Source organism: Papio anubis, chromosome 10, assembly GCF_008728515.1.
Source record: "Papio anubis isolate 15944 chromosome 10, Panubis1.0, whole genome shotgun sequence".
NCBI lineage: Eukaryota > Metazoa > Chordata > Mammalia > Primates > Cercopithecidae > Papio > Papio anubis.
This window is the reverse complement of record NC_044985.1, coordinates 118903144-118925832: the sequence shown is the minus strand read 5'-3', so window position 1 is coordinate 118925832 and position 22689 is coordinate 118903144. Positions and strand designations below refer to the sequence as shown.

The 22689-nt window shown below is 51.0% G+C and overlaps 1 protein-coding gene across 4 annotated transcripts in view; it reads right to left on the bottom strand.

Annotated features, from left to right (window-relative positions):
* Positions 1-22689, bottom strand: part of SH3BP4 (SH3 domain binding protein 4) — a 102849-nt gene that overhangs the window by 11404 nt on the left and 68756 nt on the right. For 3 of the 4 annotated variants that reach the window (XM_003908118.4, XM_017947105.3, XM_017947108.3), the window contains 2 exons: positions 9325-9574; positions 1041-3400 (listed from right to left, as the gene is read on the bottom strand). In XM_003908118.4, the coding sequence (XP_003908167.1) occupies positions 1041-3400; positions 9325-9442 (2478 nt within the window). In that variant the 5' untranslated portion in view covers positions 9443-9574. Of the gene's footprint in view, positions 1-1040; positions 3401-9324; positions 9575-16656; positions 20995-22689 lie in introns of those variants that run through there. The other variant, XM_017947107.3, reaches the window with a different exon arrangement.

Below are 22689 nucleotides of genomic sequence, written 5' to 3'. Positions count from 1 at the left end.
GTCTGATGCTTATTTCCCCCTTTTATTTCTTTGGATTCCAGCTCACAGTTGTGCCGGCAAAACAAATGCTGTCCTCGCCCCACAACTCAAACCAACACAGAGGGGGAAGTGGAAACAACACAGAGATGTTGGAAGCTTCAAGGAAGCAAAGGCAAGAAAAACTCACATTACAATGAACTCAGGCTTTGGGGCAGTGGTTCTTGAGACTCTGGAGTCACAGACCCTGTTGGGAATCTAACGAACCACAGATCTGCTCCCAAGAGATCTAAACTGAAGTGGTGAGAGCACAGGCCTCCTTCTGCCCCCACCCCCAGCGGATCCACTCGGGGACCCTCGAGGAGCTCACAGACTCCGTGGGAAAAGTGACTGACTGGAATGCTCTCTTTGCAGGGTTCTCGGGTGGTCTGGGCCTCCCAGGATCCCCGGTACACCCGTATTGCCAGATGCACACTTCAAGCCCCACATGTATATCCCAGGCAGCGGGACATCAGCCATAGACACTGTCGTGGTGACTTACACCATGGCCGACGCCCAGGCATATTGGGAAGGTAAAAGGCTGTGCTGAGCCGCACCTATCTCAGGCAGCGGGACATCAGCCACAGACACTGTCGTGGTGACTTACGACACCATAGCCCACGCCCAGGCATATTGGGAAGGCGAAAGGCTATGCTGAGCCGCACTTATCTCAGGCAGCGGGCCATCAGCTTCAGACACTGTTGTGGTGACTTACACCACGGCCCCATGCCCAGGCATCTTGGGAAGGCGAAAGGCTGTGCTGAGCTGCACCTATCTCAGGCAGCGGGACATCAGCCACAGACACTGTCCTGGTGACTTACGACACCGCAGCCCACGCCCAGGCATCTTGGGAAGGCGAAAGGCTATGCTGAGCCAGCCGCACCTATCCCAGGCAGCGGGACATCAGCCACAGACACTGTTGTGGTGACTTACGACACCGCAGCCCACGCCCATGTGCACCGGGAAGGCGGAAGGGCTTTGCTGAGCCGCACCCCTGACCTCCCAGGCACCTGCTGAGCACTCACCATCACAAGCTCCTTCTGGAAGGACTTCCGGTCTTTGCTCTCCGTGTTGTTACAGTCCTCCTTCAGCTTTTCCAGGACGGACGCCACCCGTTCGGGCTCACTATCCAGCTCTGCCCGGCAGAAAAAGGTGAGCGGCAGGTTCACGTAGCCCAGGGCGTCGGCGAAGGAGCGCCAGCTGCTGATGTTCTCCATGAGCAGGGTCCTCACGGAGGCATAGATGTAGGTGAGGAACTTGCAGGGCCGCAGGATCTGCTCCAGCAGCACCGAGGTGCTCAGCTCGGGGCCCGAGCACAGGCTGGGCCGGGCCCTGCCGACCACCAGCACGTTCTTGGTGTGCACGAGGCCCACCCTGCCCTGGTAGTAGCCGATGTACCACTCCTTGGTCCACAGCTGGCCCCGGAGCCTGACGCGCTCCTCGCTGAGCAGGGCGATCCCGTCGCCCTTCTTGTACTCTAGCAGGTAGTGGTTCTTGTTCTGCCGCACCACCGTCTTGAGCAACTTACCAAACTTGAGGCTGGACACCGGGCGGTCCTGGAAAGTCGGGTACTTTGTAGTGGTGGCAAACGGGGACAGGATGATTTTCCCGACTTCGTTCTTCTTGAGAAACCTCCTTTGCCCGGAAGGCTTGATGGCACTTTTAGGGGGTGGCTGAGGAGTCTGGACGCAAAACTGGGTGAGGATGGCCTCCTGGTCGTCCTTCACCTGAACCCGCAGCGTGAAGTCAGAGAGCTCGTTGGGGTTCTGGGAGGTGATGGGGAAGATCAGGCGGCTCACCTTGCCCAGCTTCAGCTGGAATCCTCGCACCACTTTGGCCTGCTCGCTGGCTTTGACCTCGTAATTCGTCATATTGGAAAACATACAGACCTTGAGATCCTGGGGCCTGGATAAAACGAACTGGTGCTTGCCCCATAGCTGCAGGGCCACCGGGGCAGGGTTGGGTGCCTGGCGTGTGACCTCGCTGACCAGGAGTGTCTTTGGGGCACAGTCATGCCCAAAAATGGTCACTACCGTCTTGAAGGATGGGTGGATGTGTTTGGGGCCATAGAGACCCACCGTGACTTTTTTATGGATGAAGTCCCACACGGTGGAAGGGTAGAGGATGCTTGGGCCGTGGGCAACGATAGCCACGTACATACAGGGCTCCAGGTTGTGCAGCTGTGCCTGGACCGTGTCCCCACAGCTGCAGTTAAGCGGGACGGAGACATACGGCCCTTCCTTTGAGTCGCTCCTCAGGCACTGGAGGCCCACTGTGCTTTTGCTAAAAAGGTCATTTTTTATCTCTGCTGACACTTTCATCTCCAAGATGATAGAGGTTTTCACTTCCAGGTTGCTCAGCTTGACCTCCAGCACGGGGCTGATGCTGCAGGACCTGTCACTGTTGAGCTCCAGCGGGGGGTCCAGCAGGGCTTTCATGGAGATCTGCTGGGTCTCCCCAGGGGCGACGTGGCCCTCGGGCACATGGATACTGATGCTGGTGTCGGGAAGCTGCACAGCACCCCCGGAGCTATCCAGCTTGCACACGATGTTTGTCTCCACAGCTTGGGTCTGGCCCCAACCAGGGCTTTGGCCAAGCAAGTCCAGGTCATGGCAAGACCGGGCCAGCTTCCGGTGGTTTAGCCAGGCAGTTCGGAAATCCTCCCGGCTCTGAAATTGCTCGGGGGCAGGTGATTTCAAGCCGGTGAAGAAACTCGACGATGTGGGAGCGTCGGACTTGGCTTGGAGGACGGAGAGTTCCGAGAGACTGTAGGAGCGCTTGCTCCTGAAGAAGGGGTTGTCCCGCCTGACCGGCGGCTCTGCGTGGAGCCCGTTTGTGACTGGAAGCTCGTCGAAGATGTTGCCAGTGCTATTCGTGGTGGCTGAGCTGGATTCAGTGAAGGAGGATGTGCCTGTGTCAAAAAGGAGCAAATCCACAGTACTTTTCGGATTCAGCTCATCCAGGCTGGGCGTGACGGGCACGTTCCCATTCAGAAACGGGTTGGTCTGGACCCCGTTCCAGAAAGGGTTATTACTGTACGTTCTGCCTGGTACTTTTTTGTCATCCATCCATCCCCCGAGCAGATCCAGCTCCTTGGCTACCTCGTCTGGGCTGTCTGGAAGATTGTCAATCATACCGCTGTCACTCAGTGTTGAGTTCCGGTAGTTCAAGGGCTGCACGTAGGAGGAGGGGATGTAGCCCATTTCGGTGGTGTTGTGTGCGTACCACCACTCACCGCCAGATGTGTCCAAGACGTAGAGATGGTCGCCCTTGGAGAACTTCAGTGTGGTGAAGTTGGTGGGGCAATAGTCCTTGATCGCAATCACTTCCTTCGCATTTCCAAAAGGTGTGGGGTTGTCTACTAGCAAGGCACTGGGAGAAGGCACTGTGCAAAACACAAAGAAAACAGACAGTGAGGGCAAGGCCGGTGGTGCATCCAGAGTGCTTCCCAAAGGAGGGAGGAAGGTGGTAAACCAGACAGGTGGACAATAACCCAGGCAAGTCACCAACAGAAACAAACCAAAATGAAATTCGGTACGTCATTTACCTGGCCAATGAACTGGTTACTGAGAGCACCATTGCTACTTGGTTACTTTCGAAATCGACAGCCTATACCCGGCAGAAAGACCACAGAGGAGCCTCTCCATCACTCACAGAAAAGCAAATCAGTGCAATGGAATATTTAACATGCCCTACGCCCTAGACATCTCATTTTGGGCAACTTTAACTTCTTAAAAGAACTGCTACTAGATACAAAGAGAAACTGAATGTGATTTACCTAGAAAACATGGTGACATGATGAGTTACGTGACCACTGCATGTGACCAGGGACTGAAAATTTTGAACAGTCTCCCAAAATTCCCACAATGACATGTCTGAGCCGATTCCAAGCCCTGCCTCTGGATGGAAAGATTCCCTCAACCTGCTTCTTAAATTTCCAAGCTCAACCTGTTCCTCATCCAACTGTTTCCTCAGATAAAGTATGAATTCTGAAGTCAGTTCCTTCCAACCTCTTTTATTCTTATTTTATGTATTTATTTATTTATGAGACAGCGTCTCGCTCCGCCACCCAGGCTGGAGTGTAGTGGCATGATCTCAGCTTACTGCAACCTCAGCCGCTTAGGTTCAAGTGATTCTCCTGCCTCAGCCTCCAAAGTAGCCAAGATTACAGGTGTGTGCCACCACGTCTGGCTAATTTTTGTATTTTTAGTAGAAATGGGGTTTCACCATGTTGACCAGGCTGGTCTCGAACTCCTGACCTCAAATGATCCTCCCACCTCAGCCTCCCAAAATGCTGGGATTACAGGCATGAGCCACCGCGCCCGGCCCAACCTCTTTTAAATTATCATTCAAAATCACAACATGAAAATAGACTGTCCACATACCTTGAAAATGAGAGATTACACCTAGTCATAGCTCATACTATCATTGAAGAAGTGTTGAAGCAGTCTGAAAAATTCCAACCCTTTAAAAAGTGAATCAAGTTAATTTATGGTTCCTGCCATTAAACTCTGTATGTTACCAATGTAGACAGCAATTGAAACAGCAAAAATAAGTCAGTTAAACAAGTGGTGTGTTTTGAAAAATAATGGGTATGATTAAATATCCAAATGTTTTCTCTCCTTCCCATACATGAGAAGATATATTCAGAAGATGAAGAACATTCTTTCTGAAGAAAATAAGCATATACACTTCTCCCCAGGACTCCCCTCCCCCACCTCCTACACTGCCTCACTTTGGGAGTCTGCGGACATTCTGGCTTCCTGTAATAAACAACTGAAAGAAAGAAAGGAAACGTTTCTTTTTCTTTTTCTTTTCTTTTTTTTTTTTCTTTTTAAGTTGCCAAAGCAAATGACCAAAGCAAGGAATCCATTTTTAGGTGAATTAAACCTACATCTTTTCTAATGTGATTAAGTCCACAGTCATCGTATTCTATCAAATTGCCCCCGCCCCGCCCCAGAAAAAATCACCTGCCAGTTTCCTTTTCCTTTGAAAGGAAATAATCACACTTCCTTGGGAAAGTGTTAGGAAATCAGGTAGACAGTTTCTATTCATTTACATGAACTGGGTCCCAGAGATGCGCTTGGCTGGGAGCATCCCTGGGCCTTGAAGCCCCACCTACCTCCTCCTGTGAAATTACAGCAGGGGGTCTATCTGGGTGTCTCAGAGAACCTGGCTCTGGGATCACTGAACCAAGACTTGAATGGAGCCCTTAGCAACTGTGTGATCTCCAGAGCCTAAGACTCTACTCATGGTGGAGAAAAAGTATATTTCCTCAATGAGCTTTGGAGAGGATAAAATGCAAAGACGTAGATAAGGCACTTGTCATAATATTGCTTGTCCCAACTTGAAGAGGCACAGGATGTTATGTGAAACAGACATCTCCTCGTCCCAACGTTATCTTCTTCCATAGTTCTTATCACTAACCACTACATCATGTACCTGATGGGGTTCAGAACATGCTACCTCAGAATATAGTACCATGCATATTTTAAGCTGGAGGAATTGGAGAAACAGCAGGTGCAGGAAGAACTCCCTGCCCACCCCCTGAAGCAGGTCATAGACTCTCAAGTGGGAGGGGCCCTCACTGTATGTGGGGGACACAGCATCCTATCTCCAAGGACACAGGGAATCTGCAATGCCCAGGCCTTGCTGTCCTCTGGCTCGTGACACTTGCTCATGCTTTTTTTTAATCCCATCACATTTTTTCCAGGACTCTCCACACCTCATCGAACCCCTCAGGCTTAACTACTTCTTTAAGTCTTCATTTCCTTATGAAGAAATGTCTGCAATATACATAAAACATAGATTAAGTCAGTTTGCATGCTTTTCTCTTATTAATGTCTTTTGTTAAAGGGGCCCAAGCCAAGAACTCAGAATTTTTCCTTCTCTACATACCTTACATATATATATATATATATATACACAAAAAATAAAATATATATATGAAAAATAAAATATATGTATATATATATTTTTTTTCAGGAGGGGAGCCTCCATCTCCCCATTAGGATATCAGCACTATTAGAGCCTGTTTTGTTTGCTGTTGTATCCCTGGGCCTCGTACAAGGCCTGGCACAGAGCAGGGGCTCAATGAGTATTTGTGGAATGAATGATCATCGTGCGTGCATAAATGACACAGAGAAGCCATAGTCTGTGTTATTGGATCCTGGCGCTGGTCAAAGCAATGTCTGAATTCCCCCCGGCTATGCTCTTGTGCTCTAAAAAAATCATAAAACTGACAAATTATTTAATATGAGATGGAAGTGAACAAAAACCTGTGAAAGAAAATGGCTCTGATGGAGAAGTGGGAAGAAGTGACGTGGGTCAGGCTGAGGCCAGAGGATACAGAAGCTCTTCTCCCCTATTTCTGCTTGCTAGTCATGATCTCCAGGAATATCAACCATTTTGTCTCCTTGACACATCTACTGGAAATGTCACATAAAGATGAAAACTAAATGGAAATTAAATAAAGCTTGCCGGCCATCAAAATCTTGCCAGAATCCCTCAAAGGTTATGTCCTTATTATGCTCCCCCAGAATAATTGCTTTATAGTCATTTCAAAACTAAGAAACCAAAGCAATCAAGCATGCTTTGTGCATAGCCTAGAATGTATCAACGAGAATTATCACTCAATTTCATCCAACTGAAGAATTAAGAACGGTTTCACTTAAAATTCCCGGCACTCTCCTTGGAAGAGAAGTTGTCACAGGTTTCACTCAAGGGATCAGGCTTACCCAAGGGAAACCACCCCACTCTTCCTTTCCAGAATCCCAGGAAGGTGGACTGTTGTGTGATAACCCCTTCTAGACGAGGCCCTCCATCAGTCAACTGCCACCAAGCAGCTGGGGACCCTGGGGAAGGGCTTCCATCCCATCAAATGCCAGAGAATCCCTATCGAATTACATCTTAATGAATTCTGAGGAGTGTTACCCAGATTCACAGCCACCTTGATTCTAATACAAAAAATCTCCCTGGGTTTTAGGAAGTTCAGTGTACTGAATAATACATTTCCTATCCCTCTGCCTACGTTCTTCCGCAGGCAAAACATTCATCAGAGCAGAAGGTTCCATGGCAGATATTTTGGCTGAAATAAATTCCCACCTTGGAGCCTGTCTATCACCGGGATGTGCGTGAAGCCTCTGGCTGGTGCACTGCCCGGGTCACACGTGGTACCTTGGAGGTAGACTCCCCAGGATCTCTGGGCCAGACCGGAGATCCCACGGTTCTGTCAACCTCAGATTCTCAAAACACCCTCCTCCTCACGTTCGAGGCTGTCTTGTTTGTCTTCCTCCTCTAAATTCGGGAGTCTTTTAGGGATAACAGCCAATATTTCCTCTGGAGCACTGTCATTATTATTATTATTAATTTATTTATTTTTGAGACAGAGTCTCAGAGTGCAGTGGTGTGATCTCAGCTCACGGCAACCGCCGCCTCCTGGGTTCAAGTGATTCTCCTGTCTCAGCCTCCTGAGTAGCTGGGATTACAGGTACGTTCCACCATGCCTGGCTAATTTTTGGTATTTTTTTTTTTTTTTTTTTTTTTTTTTGAGACGGAGTCTCGCTCTGTCGCCCAGGCTGGAGTGCAGTGGCGCGATCTCGGCTCACTGCAAGCTCCGCCTCCCGGGTTCACGCCATTCTCCTGCCTCAGCCTCCCGAGTAGCTGGGACTACAGGCACCCACAACCGCGCCCGGCTAATTTTTTGTATTTTTAGTAGAGACGGGGTTTCACCGTGGTCTCGATCTCCTGACCTTGTGATCCGCCCGCCTCGGCCTCCCAAAGTGCTGGGATTACAGGCGTGAGCCACCGCGCCCGGCGATTTTTGGTATTTTTAGTAGAGACGGGTTTCACCATGTTGGCCAGGCTGGTCTCGAACTCCTGACCTTGTGATCCGCCTGCCTCGGCCTCCTAAAGTGCTGGGATTACAGGTGTGAGCCACCGTGCCCGGCCCGCTGTCATTATTTTAAAAAGTTCACCTCACTTTAAGACTCTGCCCTCCTCACTGTAACACTCTGCCCAAATCACACAATCTTTGCTCCCTAGTCCTAGCTTTGACTCTGATGAGTTGGGCCATAAAGTAAAAAAAACCAATGTCCATTAACAGAATCTGAAAAATAAATGCTTCAGTTACTTATGGCAACACCCAATCACTATTGCTCTCTTATTAATAACATCTCATACTGGCTAGCCTTTTATTTTAAAGAACATTTACAGCAATGCTCAGGGATGCCAGCATCAATCAGAGGCAGGGAGAAGATGTTTGGGATAAAGGGGAAGGAGAAGCTACTCAATTAGACAGACATAAACACAGTGCGTATAATTTCCAGTACATCAGGATAGAGGATTACAACTTTATCTGGGGGATAGCGGTTTAGTTCAAGAAACATTTACTTAGCACTGACTTTAGGCCGGGGCTGAGGATACAAAGGTCAAAGTCAAGTTCCTACTTTTCAGCTGTGCTCCAGGCAAGACAATTTCAACAGCTAAGAGAAAGCCAAGGGATGATGATATTGATGATGATGGTGCCGTCACTGCAGCTGCCAAGCCCCGAGGTAGCATGTTGAGAGAGACTGAATGTGGCCTAGGTTGGGGCAGATGTCCAGGAAGAAAATGCCCTACTGGTATCAACCTTGGTGTCCAAAAGATAGGTCTTCTCATGAACTCAATTTTATGAGGCCACTGGAGAAACCCGGAGACCCAGGGTTATTAAACCTTAGGACTACCTTCTAGAACAGGGCTTGGTAAAGCACGGCCCTGGGGCCACACGGGGTTGTCTGCAAAAAAAAAAGTTGTCTTGGAACACGACTGTGGCTATTTAATGACTTACTTCTGTGGCTGCTTTCATGCAACGAAGCAGCAATGAATAGTAGTGACAGAGATGGTATATGGCCTGCAAAGCTTCAAATATTTCCTATCAGACCGTTTAGAGAAAAGGTTTGCTGACCCCTCCCCTAAGCCACCTTTTTTTCTTCTCTAGTGGTTCTCACTATTTCATCTATTTGCCACACTCTCTGTTCCCCTGGGTTTCTGTACCACCAAGCTCCCTACCACACTGTCACTGAATTTTATCACGAAAAAAGAAACATACCCTGTATTAAGAAGGGGTTTCACTAATAAGGGGGAACCAAAAAATAAGACAAGCGGCTATGATTCCAGGGCTAAACCTATGAACACGGTGAAGTTTAAAGAACTAAACTTTAATGATCTGAATGCTAAACTGGCGATCTTTAAAGCGGAAAAGTTCTTGAGTTCCAACTTGGAAATCCCAACGTTCTCCCTGAGCCACAGTCCTGTTCCCCAGAAGCTCACCTTTGACATCATTAAAGCTCGTCTCTGAAAATCCTTCGCTCAGGTCAATCAGGGTCCCCTCTGACTTGCAGCGAGGGAGGCCGCTGGAGTTGGCAGCTCGGATCCGCTGAGCCGCCATCTCGAAACTCGCTTCCCGGAAAAAGCTGCTAAGGCTTCATATTTCTTCCTCCAGTTATCCCAGCAGACGCTGAAGCTTCCGCCTCAAGCAAACATGCTGCGCGGCGGCATCCACTTGGCAATATGCTTCTTCCTGAAAGTAGAGGAGGAAAAAAAAAGTCCCCTGAGCAAGCGAAACATGGGTTCAATGGTAATTTTATGGGAAGTGGGAATCCTCTTTCTTCCAGGCTGCTCCAATGAGGATAGACCCATTTCATCCCTCCTGGCCCCACAGAGCAGAGCAGCACTTGCTCCTTGGCCTCTGTGCCCACTTTGTGCTTGTCTCATTGGCACCCTGGGCACACACAGCCCAGCAGTGTTTTCTGGCTATTTGCACCTGCTCTTCTTGGGAGCACAAGAGGGTTTGTGAAATGTGCTCCAGGCCAGCCCATTCATTACAGTCAAAGAGGAGGACAGAGTAGGACTGTACAGTCCACGCTGCTAGCTGCAGGGCTCGGAAAAGGAAAAATCGGCTTCTGCTTGTTCAGAGTGGTTGATTCCAGTGCAGGAGCAGTCATCGTGGTGACTCGGCCCTGGGAAGCGGCCATCAATGGCACAGCCCAGCAGAGGCCCCAAGGGTGATGGTCCCTACCCATCCACTGCTGAAATCCCCCCTGCACCCCAAATAAACAATTCTAAACACAACACAGAGTGGCCATAAGGTATTCTCAATGCAATGTATGCAGATGCAACGTGTGCAGATGAAACCAGGGCATATTTACTGAACCACTGTAACTAAGCAGGAAAGATCTTTCCGTGGAAGAGACCCCAAGAATCACCCCTAAGGCCTCTGCTTTTTTTTCTGGACGGGCACACAGACAGGACAGAAGCATGTTGGGGGTTCTGGATATGAATGAGGTAACTGGCTTTGAGCAGGCCCTTCACCAGGGCCCGGGGAGAAGGGACAGGAAGAGCAATGAGCCGATTTCAAAGCGGTGAATTTCATATGCTCTCCAAGAGAAACTGGCAGACACTGTCATAGCAGGCCACAGTACGTAGAGCTCTGAGCAAGCAAATCTCACCCCTACATAACCAGGCACATATACGATGGTCTGAGGTCCCTTATTCCTCAATTGCTCTATCCAGAGACAGCTGAGAATGTAGCTTCTGACCCAGCGTGCCGCCTTTACCATGCAGAGACCCGGAGGCCCTGACACCACCCTTTGCAACGTTTCTGCAGCAGCCAGGACGGAACCCTGACCATCCCCATTCTTCCCCCAGGCTCCAAGTGCAGTGAGCACGGCTTGGAGGGCCCCTGTGCAGTAAGCAGAGCCAGGCGTGTGTCCACATGCTGCTATAGGGGCAATCTTGTGTTCAGTATTTAACCCTGCCGAGTCTCAGCCACCGTCACCACTGCATCAGAAGCTGCAATTCCAGCTCCAAGTGACCGGCGGACAGTGGCTCAAGGGAGGCATCGTTTCCACGTCAAGGCCTCAGAAGGCTGCACTCTGCACCTGAACGCTGTCTGGACAGAAGGCATGTATTACGGACTGAACTATGTTTCCCTAAAGTCCTATGTTGAAGCTCTGTCCCCTAACGTGATGGCACTGGGAGATGGGGCAGTGGGGAGTAGTTAGAGTTACAAGAGGTCATGAAGGTAGGGTCCCCATGATCAGATCAGCACCTTTATTTGAGACACCAGAGAGCTTCCGTTCTCTCTCCCTCTACCACGTGAGGACACATGAAGCCAGGAAGAGGGCCTTCCCAGGAACAGAGTTGGCCGGCGCCTTGACTTTGGACTTCTGGGCCCTGGAACTGTGAGAGATGAGCCTCCCGTGCTGGAGCCGCTGGGGCTGTGGTGCTTGAACGCAGCCGGCAGCAGGAGAGGAAGGCACGGCGGCCACCTCTCTGGGGAGGGGCAGAGCTGCTCTGTTGGGGGCCCTTCCCTTAGAAAACACCCACCTGAGGCCAGCTTCGCTGTCTCTCCTACCCAGCATGGTAGGGAGGGGCGGAGTGGAGACCAGCACGCACACAGGCCAGTTACTCACAGGAAGGAATGAAGCTGTTCTCCCCAAACTGGGTGGTCACAGACGTTTCCATCTTTCCCTATGAAGTTACGATGGTCAGGTCTGCATGCTCATTCCCTATTCCCGGCCCCAGAGAACCGTGCGTTGGGGAGACCACAGACTCCCCGGATGCCCGGGACCCAGACTGCCTGGCTGGAAGTGACGGAGCTCAGGCCAGGAGGCAGCCTCCTTCCACCCCACACTCCACCCCTCTGCTGGGGTCTGGGACGCTGAGGCTCAACACTGACGGGACAGCACCCTCGCCCCCTACCAGAAGCGGTGACCGAGTGGCTCTGTCTGCACAGCCTGCGTGCAGAGCTGGATGAAGGGGTCTTGCCGCCACTTGAGAGACCCCCCTACCACAGCCAGGTAGCCCGGCAGCCCCCAAATGCAAGGGCCACATGTGCAAGCCCCTGGGCTGCTTGGAGGCCACTGCGGAGACCTCAGTGACGGCTACCTCCAGAGCAGCCTGACTTCAACAGGCTGAGTGAGGAGTAAAAATCCTTCCCATACAAAAATGCGGGATCATTTACTGAAGAGAATTGATGCGGAGAGAAAATGAAGAGACCCATGAGTGGGTGAGGGGAGGAGCTTCAGGACAATCGCAAGCCCACAACCAGCACTTGCCATGCGGCCTTTCACATGTGACGGTGACAGTTCCTGCCTGAGAGTCTCCATCTGACTGCACCCGAGGAGGAGGAAAAGTCAGGGGGTGTCAGCTGTGAGGGCAACTGGAGCCCACCTGCCCATCCGGTCAGGGACTGGGGTGCCCCCACCCCCACCAGTCCAGAGCTACTCTGAGGACTGCGCCGGGTGAGACTCTGGGTCACCGTGGCCGAACGAAGGCTCCTGTTAATCACTAATATGTGCCCTTCCCACCGGGGCCACGACTCTCCTGCAGAAGGGAAAGGGCTGCCTCGGCCACCATGGTCACCCCGCCCCCTCATGACTATAGCATTGCCTGGTTTCCCAGTCACACCAGGAAGAATTATTTCATGGAGGGTTAACAAAAAGTCCATCTGGGCACAAGAGGGAGGCATTCCCAAAAGCTGCCCGGCATGTCCTGGCTCTGCAAAGCTGTCAGCAGAGACAGGCGTCAGGCAGCTGGGGCTCCACGCAGGCTGCTCAGGACATCGCCAGGCCCAATGGGGCCGAGGGCAGTAACAGGAACGGGGTCTGGAGAGCACGACTGGTGACACGGTGAGGCCCAGAGAGCTCCCACATGAGGTGAGATGCCAGTGAATGTTCAGTGAGGAGGAGGAGGCGGCCCAGAGGCCTGTGGAAGGCCTAACAGGTGGGCGCAGTGAAGACCTGGCTACACCAGTGTGGAGGGGCTAGAGGGATGGAGGGGCTGTGGTGGGGCCCGCAGCGAAGGCAGGAGGCCAGGTAAGCGGGCGGAATGTGGAGGTGAAGGTCAGTCTTGCCCAGGACACCCCGGAAAGCCACTGCAGCTTTCTGATTGAGAAAGAGAACTCTGGCTGTAGACAAGAGAACTCTGGCTGTAGACAAGGGAACTCTGGCTGTAGACAAGAGAACTCTGGCTGCAGACAAGGGGAAAATGGAAGCAGCAATGTCGTTTTCTTTGAAAACTACTGACATATGGCCTCCAGCACCCTGGGGGCAGAAGAAAGAAGTCACAGAATTGCGCACGTGCTTTCTGGAGATGCAGCAGTATTTGTGTTCATTATTGATGGAGGGGTATGGCCACTCCCCTGAACCAGTGATGAGACAAAAAGCTAAAGTGTTCGCGGTTCTAGAAAGAGATCTGCAGTCCTCTCTCCATAGAGGAAGCCATTCAAGGAAGATGTGTCAACAACTGTGGACTCTGCCACCCTTGCCCCTTTTCAGGCTGAGAGAAGCCAAGCAGGGAAGTCCCACTCCCAGGGCCCAGATGCCACCATGTTCCCACGGGCACCACTGAGCTCACTCACAGGCAGCCTTCCCCTCCACGCAGCAGGTGGGAGACGTGTGTCCTGTGGTCCTCAATGCTCTGTAAATCCCCAGATTGACAGCTTCTTCCCCAGGGCCAGAGGGAGGCTTCACCCGTCCAGACATTCGGGGTGAGTAACGGAGATGCCCACTGTCTGAACCCTCGGGGCCATTTTTACAGTACAGAAAGAGGGCAGCCAGCCCTGGTGTGGACTGAGTGTGGAGGGCTCCCCACTCCCAAAACCTTCCTGAGCAGGTGGAGTCAGACCGAGGGCTAAAAGGGAAGCTCTGCTCCTCCAGACACCACCGCATCTACAGAGAGCTAGCACGGGATGGAGAACGCAGCCAGCACCACAGGGCTGCCCTGTGTGCTCCTCGCTGGGATGTCAGCTCTGTCCTCTCTCCTACAGCAGAATCCTCTCCCCTCCCACTTCTCCTCCTCCTCCCAGCTCAGCCTGGTGTGGCCGCCCTCTCTGGTCACCTCCTGGCTGATAACCTCCCAATCTCCCTCGGATCACCCACTTCCCCTGATGGATCCTAACAGCATCTCTTATACCGAATAGATGTGGATGCTGACGGTTACGTGTCCTCCCCTTATAGCACAGGCTTAGCTCCAAGCTCCACCAGGCACCATCCCACTGCGTCCTCAAGGGCCCTAGGCGGCAGGTACCAGACTTGGCTGCACTTTGCAGATTCCATGAAAACGGGCTTGGAGAGATCACTAAAGCAACTTGCCCAGGGTAATGCAGCCAAGACGTGAGCCTGACAAAACACTCTCTGCTCCCAGACTTGCTAACTATTTCTTCCCACGTCCAGGGTTGCCCAGGCCTTCGCTGCCAGTGGCTGCTGGGCCCCTGGAGCTCCTCAAGCTCCTCGCCATCCACCTCTGGTGAGCCCTTGATTTTCTCAAAGTCATGCTGCTGTCCTGCTCGAACACCTCTGGACAGTGCTCACTGCTTTTCAAAGAAATCAGTCTGCTCTCCCCTGGCCTGGGATGCAAAGCCCCCCGCTCCTCAGTGTCCACCTGTACCTCCAGGATTACGTATCGCCGATCGCAACCCTTCAATCAATCACCGGCCACATTCGCTGGAACTTGCTGTGTCTCCAGCCGGCCCAGCACTGTCCACCTCTGTATTATTCCTTCAACTGCTGCTTGGAGCAGCCAGGCCTCACCCAAGCTTCCAGGAAGCCCGTCTTCTCTCTCCCCATCTCTTAGTTCCACTGTTCCCCAGCCCTGCGAGGTCCTAGAGTGACTCACCAGTGCACGGCCTGCGGAGCGCAGGTAGCCCAGAGCCTCAGATCCGCCTTACCCAGCCCGAGTGCCATGCCCGTGAACTGGTCCTTGCTTTAGTAGAAAAGTAGGGTTGTAAAGGGCACGTCGCTGTGATTGACTTTATCATGAGCTCCCAAAGGTTCATTATACTATCTTTCCTAAAATTAGGTACTTGTATGAAAATGTGCACAATAAAACATTTTTAAAACTAGAAAATATTAGGAAACATGCATTACCTACCTTCCCAGGCACGTGCCATGAGAGAGAATGTGTGTTCATGGGTGTGGCTATCTCCCCTTGGCTAGAAAAACTGCTAAGGAGCCACCAACTCAAATGCCCAGGCAGCCTGAGCCCCCTCAAAGCGCAGGTGGACATGGCTGCGTTCCCATTCTGTTAACAAGTGGTTGCTGAACCTCAGACTCAGACAACCCCCTGTCCACCAAGTGCTCCCTTCAGTACCTAAGGTGCAACTTGAATTTCCTGGATCCAAAGCCAACTCTGGAGCTTGCCCCAAACCCCTGCCCCTGGCCTCTTCCATTTCAGCCATGTACGGCAGCTCCATCCAACCAGCCAAGAAGCTGAACATCCCTCCCCGTCCTCCCTGCCCCATCCCTCTCTCATGCACTCCTGGTGGCTCCACCTGCAGAACACAACCTCTGGCTGACCTCTCCCCAGCACCTCCACGCCACAGTCATCTCCCAACGCAATTACAGTCATCAGCAGGCCTGCCTGCGGCCTGGAGTCCACCCCTCAATTAGCAGCTGGAACATTTTGAAAAGTCAGTCAGACACCCTCAGGACTCTGTTTGAAACCCTCCAAAGGCTCCTGGGCTCTCATCAGCAGCTTCCAGTGCCCTAGAAGCCCAACATCATCAGCTCCTGTCCCATTTCCTGCTGTTCTCTGCCTCCCGCCACTTGACTCTTCTGGTCTCCATGAAGTTCCCCAGGTACCAAGCCCCTCCCACCACAGGGCCTTTGCACATGCAGTGCCCTCAGCCCAGAAGGCCCTGGCCTAGACACAAGATGCTCTCATCCCCTCATTTCATTCAGGTCTTTGCTCAAATGTCAATGCAACAGAAACAGCCCTCACCCCATCCTCTTTCTCTGCCCTTCTTTATCACCACTAGGCACACCATGCATAGACTTGTCCCTAGCCCAATTTTTCCATGAGAATCTGAGTGTTCGCAGGACATAGGACCATCTGTTTGTCTTTCTCTGTTGCTGTCATGTGCATGGTTGCCTCTCAAACCCGAATCAATGAATGAATTCGGTTTCAATAAAGATGACTGTTTCAGAGTTACCTTGGTAGGTATCTCTGGGATAATCTTTAAAGGAGCCAAATGGCTGATGTGACAGGATTATACTCAGGAGTCTGAATTTAGGAATTCTACTCTATTCCTGAAACCTAAGCCACACGTTCTCAAAACACCAACAGGTTCCCTTGGTGGGCACCTCGGGTCTACCTGGACCACCCAACAAGCTTGGCCACCCTCTACTCAGCGGGTCCCAGTGGTCACTTCTCCAGGACAGCCTGCAAGTGCAGGGCCCACCCTGGGCAGGGCAGCCACCACTGGATCTCAAGACCCGCTAGAAGAGCAGGGCCCATCTCACCTCTTCTCTTCCCAGCCGGGGTCAGGTCTAGGAAGACAGGAAGGCGTATTTGAGCTCATAACTGATAAGCTTTTGCTTTTTCTGTGCAAAGGCTGATTCATCTAGAGACAAAAGAGGCTGCTCTTGGCTCCTCCCCAGGAACCAAGAGGGCAGCCTCTGAACAGACAGCATCACTGCATACAGAAGGAATCACTGACAGAATCCGGCGGCAAACTCAAGAACTCGCACACACCCCCTCTGCTACGGATGCTGTCACGCCATGCGCAGACTCCAGATCACAGAATATTCTCCCTGTGGCCTCTGCCAACGATCTGCCCCAAGGAACAATTAGAGAACAAACCGATCCAGAAAAACCAACCTAACGAGAGCGTGTCTGGGGTGGAGAAGGTCTTACGGGAGCCTCAGGCTGAGCGCACGGACTGTTCATGTTCTCCTCTGTTCTCCTGCGGCCACGAACCTGAACCCTGCAGAAGGAAAGCAGCCAGCCTGGAGGGAATCGAGGCATAAATACTGCCCTTGCTCCTCCCCTGCCAATTCCCTGCGTGCCTTGTTTAGGATGACTCATTCTCCATGTTTGATGATAATTTCTGGAGTATCATGTTGATTTCATCAGATTTCCTCCGGCTTAGAAAACAAAGAGCGTGAGTTTCCACCTGCTCTCTGTAATTTCTGTCACCAGCCTGTCAATGGAAACTCATCACATCTGCTCACCTCCCTCCCTGAGCAAGAGTGCTTTCCGGAGGACCCTGAAATCCACAGACGTTCCTCCCCAGCAGGTCGGTCCTCCTGTTACTGACGGCCTAACACCCAGCACCCCGCGCTTTGGACCCCATCGCTATAGCGGAAAAGCCTTCGGGGTCTGGGGGCCTGGGGTGGGTGAGAGGGACACCTGGCTTTCAGAGTCATTTGATGGGACCACAAGAAGACTATGGGTTTAACACCCCAGCTCCCTCTCTCACTCCAAAAGCAAAATCACGGAAATCTGCCTCCTACTCCTGACCCGACTGGTCTGGGCAACAGCCCAAGTGGAGTCAACACGTGACTGGTGTCCCTGCCAGGAGGCTTCTGGGCGTGGCTTGGCAGGGAATGCAAGGCTCCGACTCAGGGCGAGGACCAGCCCAGCTGCAGTGAAATCCAAATCTTTCCCGCCACCTTGGCAGATGCCCCTCCCTGTTACAGAAGCCTGATCAGCAGAACCTTTCCTAATGCACCCGGAGCACTGTCTATGGTCATACCACCCTGAACGCGCCTGATCTCGCCTAACGCACCCAGGGCACAGGAGGAACACGCTGCCCGGGGCTCAGGCGGGCTGCCTCTTATTGAGGGAGAAAACAGCACGGCCCATTGGAAGGCACGGGCAGCCACCGACAGGCACGCCGGCAGATCAGACTCACTCACAGTGCCCCTCTGGGGTGCATTTCCCTAAACAACTGAGTTCAGTTCAGGAGGTGGCAGTGGTTATTCAGAGCCAAGGCCACGCCACAGAGTGAACGAATGAGGAACGAGGACAGGACCACGCGTTCCAGTCGGAGTTTGAGAAAGGTGGGCATCTCCCGGGTGCCACATCTACCTGGGACCACGCACAGAGGTCATCTTAGTGAACATCTACTGAGTGCCGGGCTCTAGTAACGAGGCTCTGTGCTCAAAACTAGGGACAGAAACAAATGAAGAGAGTTGGTTTTGAAGGAACCTATATTGGAGACACACCAACAAAATGGAAGACCTGGAGGGGAAGGAGCGCTAAGCTTCTCCGTGCCAGACACCAGGTTATAACTTGCACACATTCAAGGCTTCACTGTGGGTGCAAAGCTGGTGACTCAGACTCCAGAGATGCATGGAAGACAAGGGCCACGAGTTGCCACTAGGAGCTCCTTGCTTGCTCAGTTTTCACTGTAAAAAGTAAGATGGCTAGCGCAGCTGGAGTCAGGACTCCAGATGTTTTCACCGGCCAGACTAAGAACATCTGAGGCTGGGGATCGCCCAGACAGGCCAGGAAGGGGAGGGGAGGGCATGCGAATCCCTCTCCAAGGCCTGAGTTTCTCACCTGGCCTCCTCCCTTTCCTGCCTCCCCTCTCCCCTGCTTCTTCCCTTCCTGGTTCCCTCCCTCTCTGCCTCCCCTCGACGTGATGCCGGGCTGTGGGGTTGTTCTCAGCACACGGCACAGATCTCCTTGTGTTCAAAGCAACCATGACAGACTCTTCAGAGGCCCCCACAGTCTGTGGGAGACAGTCTAAGCTTTCCAGATTCTTCACACCTTCCTCCGTACATCCCATGGACTCACCAAACACAGCTACTGTTTCTTCCAAAACATCTCCAGACCTCGTGCGTTTCTTCCCACCCACTTTCTTGAAGACCCAACAGGGTTCCCTATTTCTACAACATCAAAACCTACCAGTTGGAGAATGACCCCCCCAAAACAGTGCCTTTGCCTTTGCAAATGGAAGTCCACCTCTTTTCCTAGCTCTCCTGGACACATCGTCATCGTCTCTAGGCATTTACTGCTTTTATCCCGAGCGTCGCACCGTTCATCATGCTTGCTATTTTTTCTTAGTTCCCTAACTATACTCGTTTCCTTGAAAGCTGGTGACTTGGCTGCTCTGTCTTTATAATTTTCCAGCACTGAGCGCAATGCCTAGCCCAAGCTTGGATTGTCTCCCACAGACTGTGGCGGCCCCCGAAGCTCGGTGCTTGGTGCCATCTGTGGCACGGATGACTGTTGCGCTCAGACATTAATTCAGCATCACATGCATTCAGGACCAGTAAATACACAAGGGAAAGCAGGACCCGGACCTTCCCTCTACTGCTTATCATTAAGCTGGAAAGATACACACGTGAAACCAACACCACAGGAGAGGGGTGGGGGTCCCCACCATGTCTTCTGGGCGTGGATGGGACTGGAAGTCCGCAGACACCTTCCCTGGCGTGCTCCTAGGTCAAAGTTCTTCACCTACATCCCTCACCTTCCCCGCCCTCACCCTGCCGCTGAGAATCATGAAGAGCTCACAGACACACCAGTGTGTACCTGTCAAGTGCTCATCAAGCCTGGGGTTTAGGTGGACATTCGTGGCAAGGGGCTTCTGTCAGTCCCCTTGAATCACATGGGAAGGCTGGCCTGCCCGTGTCAGACGACTGACAGCAGACAGGCTGTGAAGTAGGACCTTGTGATCAGCCCAGACCAGAAATACTTCCAAGCTCGGGTCCCCAGCCAGTGACCAGAAAGAAAAAGTGCAACTGTCTCTGAAGACGTTTTAAGAGCAGCAAGCAGAGAGTCCCATTCATTTGACTGGGGCTGGCCAGAGGGCTGAAGTCAGACTCCTGGCTCCCACCTGCCACTTAAGACTGCAAAGCATCGGCACTGGAAGGATCTGTGCCCTCCAAACACTAGTCACTGACTTACCATCTTCTTTAAAAAAAAATCAAATGTTATTAATACTTCTTTATCAATCAACCCACTTTTTACAACTTGGTCATTTTAAAGGAAGCTTTCTATCGTACTCTAAAGAGACTTGATAGATCTTTCCTAGTGCACATTAACTTAAAGGAATGTTTTAAAGTGCATCTTAGGTGCCATTCCGAAAACTGCAGAGCTAGCCAGCCCTACACATCTTATAGATGAGAAAAGTGAGGCCTCCCTTTTATTGAAAGGGGCTTTCCCTGATTAAAACGCTGGATCTGAACAGGCTGGAGAGGGGAAGGTGGCTTCTAGGGTTTAATACTGTTCCTGATTCTACTAACAGTTCTCATTAGTGACATACACATACCATGTCTGAGGCTCAAGGAATTTCATACGGTGAGGACGTGAGTGGAGTCCTGAAGCCAAAGCAGCCATGCGGATGCCACAGTCATTGCAAAAAGCCACAAGCAGAAAGCAAAACCCACTCGAAGGATCTGCTGAAAAAGCGCCAACACACCCAGGATGCCTGACCTGTCAACCCCCTACGTGAAAACTGTGGAAGGGCCCTCAGGCTGTCACTTAGGAGAGACGACTTTCCAAGGTGTCACTCCTTAGTTTATTGTTTTAGCCTCTGCCTCTCAGCCAGACCTTCAGCCACAAAAAAAGGGAGCAACTGCAATTTTATCCACCAATTTATCAAGAATCTGGCCTCTAAGCAATTAGTACAATTTGTGAATGAATGAATTTCCCCACTGAAGAGCTCACATGTCCATGAATTACTAATTGAGATATCTAGAGCAAAAAAGCAATGAAAACTCCATCCTTGACCAATATTTATTAACAAAATGAGAGGGGACAGAATTCCTGTCCCTCCTCCCCTCCCACTGTCCCTCAATATACCTGCCTTTAGGAAATCAAAGATGTAGATAAAGTGTTTAGTGATATGGAAATGGGAACAACCTAGTTCCTCACACAGAGATTAAGGGCACCGTATCTCCATAAACAGCCATGCAGCCATTACAATTCTTCTTAGGCTATTTAACAGAATGGAAAATCCATACAACATGATATTTAAACAATTAAATCCACAGATTGTATAATAAAATCTTCTTCTACTTTGTTTTCAAAAAAATAGCTTTTATAGAAAAAGAAGAGTAAATTTCACACTCAATGCTGACATTATCTCTAGGTAGCAAGCATATGGAGAGCTCTTTTCCTCTTCAAAATTTTCTTAATTTTCCTAAGATTTTTCTATAATCAAAAGTGCTTTTTATAAGATGAATTTCCATTCTTTTTTTTTTCCCCCGCCCCTGAGATGGAGTCTCACTCTGTCACCCAGGCTGGAGTGCAGTGGTGCGATCTCGGCTCACTGCACCCTCCACCACCCAGGTTCGGGCAATTCTCCTGCCTCAGCCTCCCAAGTAGCTGGAATTACAGGCACCCGCCACCAGTTAATTTTTTGTATTTTTAGTAGAGACGGGGTTTCACCATGTTGGCCAGACTGGTCTTAACTCCTGACTGCAGGTGATCCACCTGCCTCAGCCTCTGAAAGTGCTGAGAGTACAGGTGTGAGCCACCACACCCAGCCTGAATTCCCATTCTTATTCCGAAACATGAGGCCTGATTCCAGCAGGTCTTTGCAACTTTGTAAGGCCATGCTATGAGCAAGTGAAGAGGATGCCAGCCGAGCTGATCCTGGATGTTCTCAGATACTTACTTGACTGAGCACCTCTAATCGTGTACTAATCCTGGTGGATCTAACTCCAGGATTCCCAATTCCAGCTCTATGATCTGGGGAAAGTCATTTTGCCATGACATGAAAATAAAAGGTACACCTATTTCTCTTGGCCTTATTACTCCACTAAGTAGGAGATATGGGCTACTGGCTAGAAAGATGTGAGGAGGGACAAGGTCGAGGAGTGGGGCTCAGCCAGACTCATCAGGCCCCAACTGCAGCTCTGCAGAAGGAGCACCACCCTGACCCCACTCCTCCCAGCAAGACTGCCACATTTTTGCTACTGTAAGTGGCACAGCAGTGATCATCTTTATATCCAATCATACTCAGCATTTTGGGTTATTTTCTTACGACTGCTTTCAAGTACAGCATGAAGGGTTGCCAAAAGCAGTCCTGGAAGACTGTGGCAATCCATCCTCTCCACAGCAGTGAGTGTCCAGTTCTCACCCTTAACCAGCAGGTCAAGAAAAGCCTTGCTCATCTGACAACAAGGGGATGGGCCGTCAATGTTTCGATTCACCCGCTTTCAACATCTCAATCCACCCTCCTTTGAATATTAGTCAGAAATAGTTCAAGTACCAGCTACCTCTTTTTTTTTTTTTTTTTTTTTTTTTGAGACACAGTCTTGCTCTGTCGCCCAGGCCGGAATGCAGTGGCACGATCTTGGCTCACTGCAGCCTCCACCTCCCGAGTAGCTGGGACCACAGGTGTGTGCCACCACACCTGGCTAATTTTTGTATTTTATTAGAGATGGGTTTTCAGCATGTTGGCCAGGCTGGTCTCAAACCCCTGACCTCAAGTGATCTGCCCGCCTCGGCCTCCCGAAGTGCTGGGATCACAAGCGTGAGCCACCGCAACTGGCCAAGTAGCAACTACTTCTTAGTCCTACCTGGTGGATTATCATTTTGCACCCTCTGCTCAATTACATCCTAAAATCTCAGCAGGTCAGCTGCAAATATCTCCTCCGCTCTGTGCTCGCTTGCACTAATCCATTTGGTAACTTGATAAAGTCTCAATTATGTAATCGTATCAATCTTTCCTTTGTCATTTCTCCTTGATGCACAGAAAGGCCTCCCTTGATGACAAATTCAATAAACATTCACATCTATTTTCCTTTACTTAAAAAAAAAAGGTTTGTGGACTGAGATTAATGTACAAAGAATTTATTTTGCTTTTCGGGGAGGGATGTTACAAAATTAACTAGCAAACAGATGAGCAATTACTCCTGCATGAATTCCTGAACAATCTGTCCCCTTCTGACT